This window comes from Balaenoptera physalus (genome assembly GCF_965194825.1).
Source record: "Balaenoptera physalus genome assembly, chromosome: 20".
Lineage (NCBI taxonomy): Eukaryota > Metazoa > Chordata > Mammalia > Artiodactyla > Balaenopteridae > Balaenoptera > Balaenoptera physalus.
In genome coordinates this window covers 23,471,159-23,482,406 of record NC_138901.1, presented here as the reverse complement: position 1 = coordinate 23,482,406, position 11,248 = coordinate 23,471,159, and the positions used below count along the sequence as shown (strand labels likewise).

At 46.7% G+C, this 11,248-nt stretch overlaps 2 protein-coding genes across 3 annotated transcripts in view; both read left to right on the top strand.

The window, feature by feature from the left end:
- Positions 1 to 11,248, top strand: part of LOC309649844 (uncharacterized protein) — an 83,297-nt gene that overhangs the window by 26,044 nt on the left and 46,005 nt on the right. The window lies entirely within an intron of this gene.
- The window catches only part of LOC309649845 (RAD52 motif-containing protein 1-like), a 38,307-nt gene continuing 33,440 nt past the window's right edge, over positions 6,382 to 11,248 (top strand). For both annotated transcript variants that reach the window (XR_014257323.1, XM_082440385.1), the window contains exon 1: positions 6,382 to 6,763. Coding sequence is in view for 1 of the 2 variants with exons in the window: in XM_082440385.1 (XP_082296511.1) it covers positions 6,668 to 6,763 (96 nt within the window). In the remaining variant the exon portion in view is untranslated. The remainder of the gene's footprint in view (positions 6,764 to 11,248) is intronic.

Genomic DNA, 11,248 nt, shown 5'->3' with positions numbered 1-11,248 from the left:
ACGGCCCTCCTCAGGCCCTGGCCTCTCCTGACCCCACTGCGGGTCAGCTGTGTCCTGCTCGGCTCCCTCCAGCTCAGCCCAGCACCAAACCTACCCACCTCCTGCCTCACCCAGCACAGGCCCAGGGCTGCATGATTCCAAGTGCTTATATAGTGACAGTGCCACCTGCAGAAGATGCAAAGGCTCTTCCACTCCTGCCAAGAAAGTCATTAATCACACTTCTTAAGTCAGTGAGAGTTAAATACATTAATGAGTAAAAGAAATTCTGAATGAACAAGATTTGATAATCTACCAAAATGACCACAGATAAGTGCTGGTGGTTTAGTAATATGAGGTGAAGAACTGTGCAAGCCATGGGGTGATAGCACACGGTCCCCCAGAGGATCAGTGGGCCTGGGAGATGGCCCAGCAGGTTCTGCCGGTTGGGTGGGGTTCCTAGCAAAGTGAACGGCCCATCAGTTCTTCTGAGTTACGAGTTTGCTGATGCTGCATGAGAGACATCTGTTCTCTCAGTGCCTGCCCAAGTCACCTCCCAAAGGTTCTTACTGAGAATGAAAAACAAGTGTTTTTCTCTGGTTGGTGACTTCAGTGAGCCAACAAGTATTTACTGTGTTTCTAAGGCGCACGACTATTACTACTAACAATAGGAAGCAGCAGCAGCTAACATTTACCACTTGCTTGCTTGGTGCCAAGCCCTGGGTTAGGCATCTTATGATCTTATTTAGCCCAACAGTCCGTGGAAGCATATCTTGTTAGCCTCGTTTGACAGATAGGAAACAGGATTTAAAGAATGTAGGTAACCTGCTCAAGGACCCAAGGCCGCACGTCCAAAAGTGTGAGTTAAGGTTGGAGCCCAGAACTGTTAGACTCCAACAGGGATGCAGAGAAGTATAAGCTGTGTTTGCCACCAAAGAGTTGATAACAATGATAATAATGAGGAGAAGCAGGCAGCTGTTTATTGAGCACCTGCTATGGACCAGGTACAGTACTAGGCACTTTGGTTACACTATTAGGTCACAAGAATGGAAAGTCCCCATGCCCGCTCAAACTCTGTAATGAGTGGGGGTCTGATTTCAGTAAGAGAGGTGGTCACAAAGACAGGGAGCTGACGAGAAACCAGGGGTAGAGATCCTTGTACTGCTGGGCTTCCCAAAGTGTGGACCAGGATTCCAGGTAGCTCCAGGTTCCTAGTTTGGGATATTTCCATTATTTCAAAGTTGGTACATAAATGAGGCTTAGATAATATTTTTTGTATCATACTACGTCAGATTTGCACAATTTTTTATTAGTCTCAAATGCTACCCTACCATATTTCTAAATTAAAATTGCCAAGAGTAAGATTCTGCTTGGCCCAGCTTGACCGAGATTGGGCAGTGTTTTTGCCAGAGCCAGAGACTTCACCTGGCCAGCCTGTGAGTGAGCTGTCTCTCCTTGGATCAGGGAGTCATCCCTGGCTGTGGCCCAGAAGCAGGAGGGGTGCCCAGGGTCAGGTGGTACAACACATGGCCGCCTGGGGCTGCCTCTGTCACCATCTTATGATGGACAAACTAGCTCAGAGCCCAACTCCTTACTGAGACCTGAGAGATAGAAGGGGAGAGGGAGATACAAGGCCAACAGCTACTAAATGAATGCAAATTCTGATTCCGATGAAATCTGTCAGAGAATTTAGCCACTTTTTAAAAGATAATGAAATGAGACAATACATGATGAGGGCAAAAATGATACAGGGAAGAAAATTGTAGGATTCAGAGGAGGGAAGGTTAGGAAACTAGGGAGGGTCCATGAAAAAGGTAGAACTTGATCTGGGCCTGGATTATATGCCAGACACTGTGGCTGGTGCTGGGGAAAGAGTTGATTAGGACAAAGTCCCTTCTCTTGTGGGGCCTTAAGACTGAGAGGAGGCACAGACACCTGAAGATATATTATACATAGAAGACAGTGTGTTGACGTGACAATGGCAGTGTACCAAGAAGTGGTTCAGCTCTTGGTTGGCTGGAAAGGAGTAAATGTGAGGGATGGCTTAGAGGAGGGGAAGAAGAAGAAAGCCAAACAGAAGTTTCTTGGGAGGACGAGATGAAGGAAAGGCATTCTAGACGGAGGACAGTACAGAGGCAAGAAGCATGAAACCTTGGGTGGGCTTGAAGCGTGTGCAGTCTGGTGTTGCCAAGCATGAAGCACAAGGAGGAAAGGGCAGTAGGTGAGGCTGTGCGGGCGAGCAGAGACCCAATCCCAAAGGGCCTGGTCAAGGCGCATGGCCTTGACCAAACAGAGCACAAACTACAATGTTTTAAATAGAGAAGAGACATGACCAAGCTTGAGTTTTATAAAGAGTACTTTGATGGTGGCCTAAAAGTAGAGAGGCCGAGAGGTCAACTTGGGTGTTTAGACCAAGTAGGAACTGGGAGAAAATGGGGCACCAGACCAGAGGTTTTGATGCAACTGAAGAGCATGTACGCTGGATACACATGAGTGAGAACTGGAAGGACTAGAGCTTATGTTCAGAGAATGAAAGATTGTACATTTAAGATTTTTTATGACAAACTCCAGATGATGATAAGGTCGAAATGTAACCTGGGAATGGAGATCAGTGAGGTGTTGGGAATCCAGAAGGTGATGAGAAATAATTCGGATAGTCCTGGGCACTCATTCCTTTCCCCTTTCAGTAGCTCAGTAAAAAGCTAGCTCAGCAGGTACCAGCGAGCTCAATGGAAAAAATAGGCTCCCCCTCCTACTGCGACCATTTCTGTCACCAAGCAGTTGCCACTGTTAGTAGTATAGACGTTCCCTGCCTCACCATCCCTGTAACTGTGACGCACTCCAGGCTGGCTCCTCCTCTACGGGAACTCTGGTCATGGGACACACAATCCAGCTAAGTCTGGTCTAATCCCCTTCTCCGAAAGCTTGAGGGATTGAGTGCACCCTGTTATTGTTCTGCTTATAAGTACCCCCTCCCCGAACAATAAAACCCTACTGTATATTTGCACAGTAGGGGGTTGAGGAATTTCGTGCCCAGGAAAATCTGTGGGTTGTTGGCATGGTAAGTATTGTGGTAGATGTGGAACCTAGAAAAATGGTACAGATGAGCCGGTTTGCAGGGCAGAAGTTGAGACACAGATGTAGAGAACAGACATATGGACACCAAGGGGGGAAAACTGCGGTGGGGTGGGGATGGTGGTGTGCTGAATTGGGCGATTGGGATTGACATGTACACACTGATGTGTATAAAATTGATGACTAAGAACCTGCAGTATAAACAAACAAACAAACAAAACAACTAATACTAAACTTTCATTGGGTTATTTGTATGGAAATATGTTAATATAAATGTTTCAGACATTACATGAAATTTCTAAAAATCTTGTATTTGTATGGAAATATGTTAATATAAAGGTTTCAGACATTATATGAAATTTCTAAAAATCTTATATTTGTATTTGTATGGAAATATGTATGGAAATATGTTAATATAAATGTTTCAGACATTAAAAAAAAAAAACTCCCACAAGGACTCAGAGGCAAAGAATATACAAATCAATTTTCACTGCAAAGTAAAGGAGCTGTTACAGTGGAGGGTTACTGCACTGAATGTCAATATTATGACATAGTATGAGTGTGTTTCATGTTTCGTAATTGCAATCATTGTTGCTTTTGTTGTGGTCATCCATGTACAATGCTTGGTGTCAGTCTATTTATCTCTTGTAAAAATAATATGCAGTGTGTGTGTGTGAAAAAAAAAAAAGGAAAAGAAAAAAGAAACTGTGTTCCCAAATGAAACCCTGGGATAGGATTAGTCATTTACATCTTTTAAAAATAAAGTCCAACAGTATTAGAGCTGTGGTATACCTATTGAAAAAAAAAACAAAAAAAGTATTGTGGTAGAGGAAACGACTTGGAGCCCATGACCGAAGTCCCCAACCGTTACGAGGGCATCATTCATTAATATGCCAGTTCAAAATACTGAGAGTCTGAAGTCTGTCTGGTTCAACCCCTGAATCAGACAGTGTATTGATTATCTGGTGGTATGTAACAGATCACACCAAAATAGTGGCTCAAAACAACAATACACATTTATTCCTCACAATTTCTGAGTCAAGCCTTTAGGGGAATAGCTTGGGCAGTTCTGGCTCTGGGTCTCTCACGAGGTCCTCAAGATATCGGCCAGGGCTGCAGTCATCTGATGACTGGACTGAGGCTGCAGGGTCCACTTCCAAGGTGGTTCACTCCCTTACCTGGCTGCCAGGGTGGTGCTGGTTCTTAGAGGGAGGCCTCCTTTCCTCCCTGCATGGGCCTGTCCACCTGCTACTTGATTGAATGTCCTCACTACATGATGGCTGGCTTCCTCCAGAGGGAGCTGTCCAAGAGAGAGACAGATGTTATTCCTCATATGGCCTGGCCTCAGAAGGCACATAACACCACTTCTGCCACATAGCATGGTTAGAAGTCAGTCACTCGTTCCAGCTCCCATTCAAGAGGAGGGGATTTAGACTCCACCTTTTGAAGAAAGAAGAGTCAAAGAATTTGCGGACATATTTTAAAACTACCATAGACAAGAAAATAGAAAGCACTCTAGATATTTCAAGCCAAAAAAAAAAAAGCTAGAAAGAGAGAAAGATTATATCCAAACAGTTGGTGCTTATCATTGAGGGGGCTAATGGTGGTGAAAGTTGGGGATGGGGGGCATTGCAGCACTAGCCTTCAGGTTACTTTACCACAGCTGCTTTCCATAGACTCAAAACTGCTGCTGCCACTCAGAAGTCAGGAAACTTTGGGAAACCACTGATGAGGTCATTGCAGCCCCAAAGCCCCAAGGGTGGTGACTAGATGGGGAATATGGAGTCTGCTGCAGAGGAGGAAAAAATGATTTCCATCTGCTTTCCACCTTCCAAATTTCACACAAGTACATATTATTGGCAGAACCCTGCTGTCGAGGGGATCTGTGAAATATGGTTCCCAGGCCTCTAGCACCTGCAGAGAAGAGGGTAGAAATGGGTGTCAAGAGCCAACCAACACTATCCAACGTGCGTCCGTATACAGGTATGGTGAGGAGGCACCACCAGTACTTGGAGAAGTCCTGGAGCCCTAGTCCTTTTTTTTTTTGTAGGCTTATGGGTGTCCAAGCCTTTGTAAAAGGGGGGGGGTGGTGTCCGCATAGAATAACATGGTGGAGAGCTAGCTGAGTCACAAATCTGGAAGGTGTCACTGTAGTTGGGCAGCAGGTGAGGTACTGGTTGCTGGTGACATGCAGTCAGCCCCAGAGGTGACTGGAGAAACACCTGGAGTTGATCCTTAGTTGGTCTCTGGAATGTTCTCACTGGAATGAAAGCTGGGTAGACTGCAGGCAGTGCAGCATCGGAGAGAACATAGCTGCCATTCAAGAGAGCTGCCAGAGGAAAGGTGTCCATAGGGAAATACCATTTCTCAAAATATGGTCTGTGGACCTCTATACTCAAACCTCTCTGGGATGCTTCTTTAAAAGGCTGATCCTGGGACTTCCCTGATGGTCCAGTGGTAAAGAATCCGCCTTCCAGACTTCCCTGGTGGCCACAGTAGTTAAGAATCCGCCTGCCCACGCAGGGGACATGGGTTCGAGCCCTGGTCCAGGAAGATCCCACATGCCGCGGAGCAACTAAGGCTGTGTGCCACAACTAGTGAGCCTGTGCTCTAGAGTCTGCGAGCCACAGCTACTGAGCCCTCGTGCTGCAACTACTGAAGCCCGCTTGCCTAGAGCCCGTGCTCCGCAACGGATTAATCCCAAGTATATTTGGGTACCCAATGGAGTATGAGTGTGCTAGGTACTAAAAAAAGGATGATAAGTCTGTAAATATTGTTCATGAGGTGTTCATAATCGCTCTGGAGAAGATTATGGATCTTCTCCATACACAGATAATGGATACAATGAATAAATGGATACATACAATGAATGCAATGGATAATGATATGGATAATAAATCTATAGTTATTGATTTGAAACAGTATCAAGATCCAAGTAATTCCTCCAAAGTCAACAATTTTTGAAGTAAAAGAGCTCAGAAGTAGGTAATGGGTGGGGCTAAGGGTCTGATATATTGAGGTGGAGAAAGTTGTGGTGGGGATGGAGAAATGTGCTCGGTGATTTGGGGGTACTTTAGGAAAATGGGCTAGAAACCAGCTTTTTAAGAGTTTCATACTAGACTGTTGATGGCTTTAATGAGTTCTACCTTGATTTGCATATTTAAGACTCATGAAAACACTCAAGTCGAAGGATAGCATCTTTGGTGGTCATTTCTCACACAGCGGCGGGAAATCTAAATTTTTAAAGTTCAGTGTATGGTTAGCGCTAACTATTGAGTACTCGAGTCCTCTGTGGGAGTTTGAAGATGAAGCCAGCTGCTATAAAGATGTCTGCACCATTCGATCCGGTAAACTCACACTTTGGACTCTACGCTAAAAATACATTTGAATAGAAGCGCTAAACTCCAAGACTTCTGTGCGCGGGGGTTGCAGAAGGGGAACGAGAGGCAGAGAGAAGCCCGGAGTGGGAGGGGCGAGGGAGAGGCCCGAGCACCGCCCTCATCCCACTCCCACCAAGCTGGCTCCGCCCCTCAGGCTTCCGTTGGTAAACAGCGAGGGCGCGTGCTCAGGAGCAGTCCGTTTGCGCCCCGAGCCGCGCACTCACGGTAACGGTAAGATGGTGTCTTTGGTACCTTTTGTGGTTCCCATCGTGGGTGACAAAACCTTGCTGGTGTGGGAGCTGAGCTCTGGACCCACGGCCGAGGCCTTGCAAGTGAGCCGAGCCGGGGCGGAGGGAGGGCTGGAGGAAGCCACCTCGCGCCCCAGTAACTGGGCGCCCCGGGGTACTGCTTCAGCACCTCACCTGCCTGTGGTCTCCGCTGAGAGGAATCTTAGTTCTAGAGCCGACCTGAGCAGTCAGCTCGCCCCCACGGATTTTTGAGAGCTAGTTCCCAGCAGACGGCATTGCCTCCTCATGCTTCTCGAAGCTTAGGATTTCAGAGGGAAACCTGTTCCTGAAATGAGAAGTGTTTGGAGTTGCAGGCTCACCACAGTTGCCTGCGGCGAAGGGCTGGGGGAATAGAAGGGAACGGGCGGTTTGGCTTCCTGGGAGTGAAATTGCCTGCACTTACTTAGCATGGGACTACCCTACAGCATTCTCTGTTCACAGTCTTCTTCCAGTTTGTCCTTCAGTATTCGGTCCGAGTCGTCCCAAATGCAGCAGTGGCCGGTCCTGGGTTCTATGCCATCATCAAAGTTTATTCAGCAAGGGATGCCCACAGAGCCCAAAAGGCATGCGACCAGAAGCAGCTTTTTCAGGCATCTCCAGTGAAGGTGGGTCCAAATGTGGAATTCCTCGCTCTACTGGGATGAAGTGCTGAGTTTAAAACTAATAGGCCATCGGGAATTCCCTGGGGGGTCCAGTGGTTAGGACTCTGCACTTTCACTGCTGAGGGCCCGGGTTCAATCCCTGGCCCGGGAACTAAGATCCCGGTGTTGGGGGTGGGGGGGTGGAAAGGCCAGTGTTTGTACAGCACTGTAGTGAACAGAATGCTCTCAGATGCACTGCTCCACTGATCCCCCAGTTCCCCAGTTCGTTCTTTCTTTTTTTTAGATGAAGAAACTCGAACTCAGGATGGTTAAGTGACTTACTTAAGGTTCATGACAGTAAATGTGGAAACTAGAGGCCAAACCCAAACTTAACTGATGTTAAACACCATGTCAGTTTATGCTGCCCCTTAATTTAAGAAATCTTCACAAGAGTCTTCCTTATATTTACTTTTATGTGGATTTTAAATCTGTGAGGTTGACAAGTTGTTTTTTAAATTAATTAATTAAATTAATTTTGGCTGCGTTGGGTCTTGTTGCTGCGCGCCGGCTTTGTCTAGTTACGGCGAGCGGGGGTTGCTCTTCATTGCGGTGCGTGGGCTTCTCATCCCGATGGCTTCTCTTGTTGCGGAGCACGGGTTCTAGGCACGCGGGCTTCAGTAGTTGTGGCTCACGGGCTCTAGAGCACAGGCTCAGTAGTTGTGGCACACGGGCTTAGTTGCTCTACAGCATGTGGGATCTTCCCGTACCAGGGATCGAACCCGTGTCCCCTGCAGTGGCAGGTGGACTCTTAACCACTGTGCCACCAGGGAAGTCCCGAGCTTGACAAACTTTTGTCAGATGTAACATAAAGGAGGCTTCGTCATCATCATCACTCTCAAACTGCCTATTCAGAACTCCCTTCAGATTCCAGAAAATGGTTAAAATATTCTTTAATGCATTGTAGAAACCTTATTCCATATTAACATGCCATCCAATTTTACTTCCCCAGAATTAACATTTCATTATGTGCCTCCTTTCAGCCACCATTCCTTTTTCAAGGACCTTTTCAATTCCTCTGAATAAGTGAGTGAGGCTTCGATTTCGCAGACCTTTCACTGTATAATTGTGTGTCTTCTCTGATTGGCTTCTTGCTCTGGCTACTTCCCACTGACCTTGCTGCCTATTCTCACCCCTGTTTCTTTACTCACTGATTTCACCTTTATTGAATCTGAGAACTCTCCTCAGATGTGACTCCAGGTGTACTACCTCCCACTTCTGTACCCTGTTTAACACCCTCTTCAATCCTGGCTGTACTCCCTGGGATTGAAATGATTTCATGTCAGACATTCTTTAATTTGCGGACCCTGCGACCATTTCACATAACCACTCAGATATTACGGATGGTCCTGGAAAGATTATGAGACAGTTACTTGGTATCAGTTGTGAGTAATGAGTTCTTTTCTTATGTTGGACATTAAGACCATTCCATAAGCTTAGGTTCTGAGATTTTCACAGCATAAAGCCCGTCACTGATAGAGTAATGAAGAAAATGTTCTACAAGTCACTATAGAGTTGAGAGGAAAGGGCATTCGTATTAGATTTCTTTATTTAATGCAGAGCCTTAGTTTACTACCCACACCCCCGAAATTGTTACCTACTTTAATTATGCGTTCTCTTTAAATTTTATTTATTTATTTATTTGGTTGCACCGGGTCTTAGTTGCAGCAGGCGGGCTCCTTAGTTGTGGCTCACGGGCTCCCCAGTTGTGGCACGTGGGCTCCCCAGTTGCAGCAGGCAGGCTCCTTTAGTTGTGGCTCGCAGGCTCCTTAACTGTGGCGTGCGAACTCTTAGTTGCAGCATGCACGTGAGACCTAGTTCCCTGACCAGGGATCGATCCCGGGCCCCCTGCATTGGGAGCACGGAGTCTTAACCACTGCACCAGCAGGGAAGTTCCAATTATGTCTTCTTTTATTCATTAGCAGGTATACATACTTCTTATCTTTTTTCCCCTGTATTTTTTATAAATACAGATAAGAGAATAACATCTTCAAATAAAATGAAGGAAAGGCCTAATGTATCTGAGTTTTTCTCAGTAGCATGAAGGGAAATGTTTGCCAGCAAGAACTGTGGCCAGGTTATCCCAGATGTCAACTGTCTCTACTACCCAGGGGCTCAGAGCCCTTCTGAAGCTTCCTAATTGTCCAGGACAGCTCCATTATGACTCACCGTACAGGGCCTAGCCTCCCTGTTTTAAATGTTGCGACACTCAACATTTAAAAATTAGTCTTCATTTCTCCTTTGCAGCAGGCAGCTTCAGTTGGAGGAAGTAATTTCATTTTCTTATGTACTCATTCATTCACTCAGTCAACAGACCATCACTCCTCTATTATATGCCAAGATCTATGCTTGTTTCTGGTAACAAGGAAAGAATAGTATACGGTTCCTTCAAGCACTTAAGGAGCTCATAAACTAGTGACGGAGGAAGATGCACAAACACATCAATAAAGAATTAACAATGCTTTGACTTTATTTGTATTATTTGAATTTTTATGACTATATGTCTATACTACACCCTGTTCAAAACGGAAATAGACATTTAAGAAAGAACTAGTGATGTAAAAAATCCACAGTAATATGTAAGTTATTTAGAGAGTTAAGACTGGAAATATTTGCACTCTCAAAGAAGCTTGTTCAAGAGAGGAAACGGTAGCAGAAGAGTAGGATGCGGAGATCACCTTCCTCCCCACAGATACATCAGAAATACATCTACACGTGGAACTGCTCCTATAGAACACCCACTGAACGCTGGCAGAAGACCTCAGACCTCCCAAAAGGCAAGATACTCCCCACGTACCTGGGTAGGGCCAAAGAAAAAAGAAATAACAGGGACAAAAAATAGGGAAGGGACCTGCACCAGTGGGAGGGAGTTGTGAAGGAGGAAAGGTTTCCACATACTGGGAAGCCCCTTCGCAGGCGGAGACTGTGGGTGGCGGAGGGGGAAACCTTCGGAGCCACGGAGGAGAGCGCAGCCACAGGGGTGCGGAGGGCAAAGCGGAGAGATTCCCGCACAGAGGATCTGTGCGAACCAGCACTCACCAGCCCGAGAGGCTTGTATGCTCCCCCGCCGGGGTGGGCGGGGCTGGGAGCTGAGGCTCGGGCTTCGGAGGTCGGATCGCAGGGAGAGGACTGGGGTTGGCGGTGTGAACACAGCCTGAAGGGGTTAGTGCACCATGGCTAGCCCGGAGGGAGTCCGGGAAAAGGTCTGGAGCTGCCGAACAGGCAAAAGACTTTTTCTTGCCTCTTTGATTCCTGGTGCGTGAGGAGAGAGGATTAGGAGCGCCGCTTTAAGGAGCTCCACAGACGGGCACGAGCTGGGGCTATCAGCGCGGACCCCAGAGACGGGCATGGGACGCTAAGGCTGCTGCTGCAGCCACCAAGAAGCCTGTGTGCAAGCACAGGTCACTCTCCACACCTCCCATCCCGGGAGCCTGTGCAGCCCGCCACTGCCAGCCCGCCCAATCATTGTCTAAAGATTGAAATAAACTCTTGTGTAAATGTTCAGTCCTTTGCCTCCTACAGAAGGGCCTGAGCGGAAAAAGTAAATGTAGATCCCTAGAAAGGGGATTCCCATTGGTACTTGAGTTTTTTCCTAGAATCCATGGCACTTGGGCTTAGGGTTTTACGTCAGAGGCGGAACTGTTAGCGAATGGAGTGGAGGAGGCTCCACCATCCACCTGAGTGGGTGATGGTTGAGGAGAGGCCAGATCATCTGCACTACCACCAAGTCTATCTCACTGTATTCAAGCTACCTGGGCAGGAAAGCACATTTTGGAAGTCATCAAGTTAGTGCCAATAAATCTAATATATAGAAAAATAGTTGAAAGCCCCTGAGTGTTTTGTGGATAGAAAAGCTTGAGATTCAGAAGAAGTTCAGAGCTGGACAGTCTAA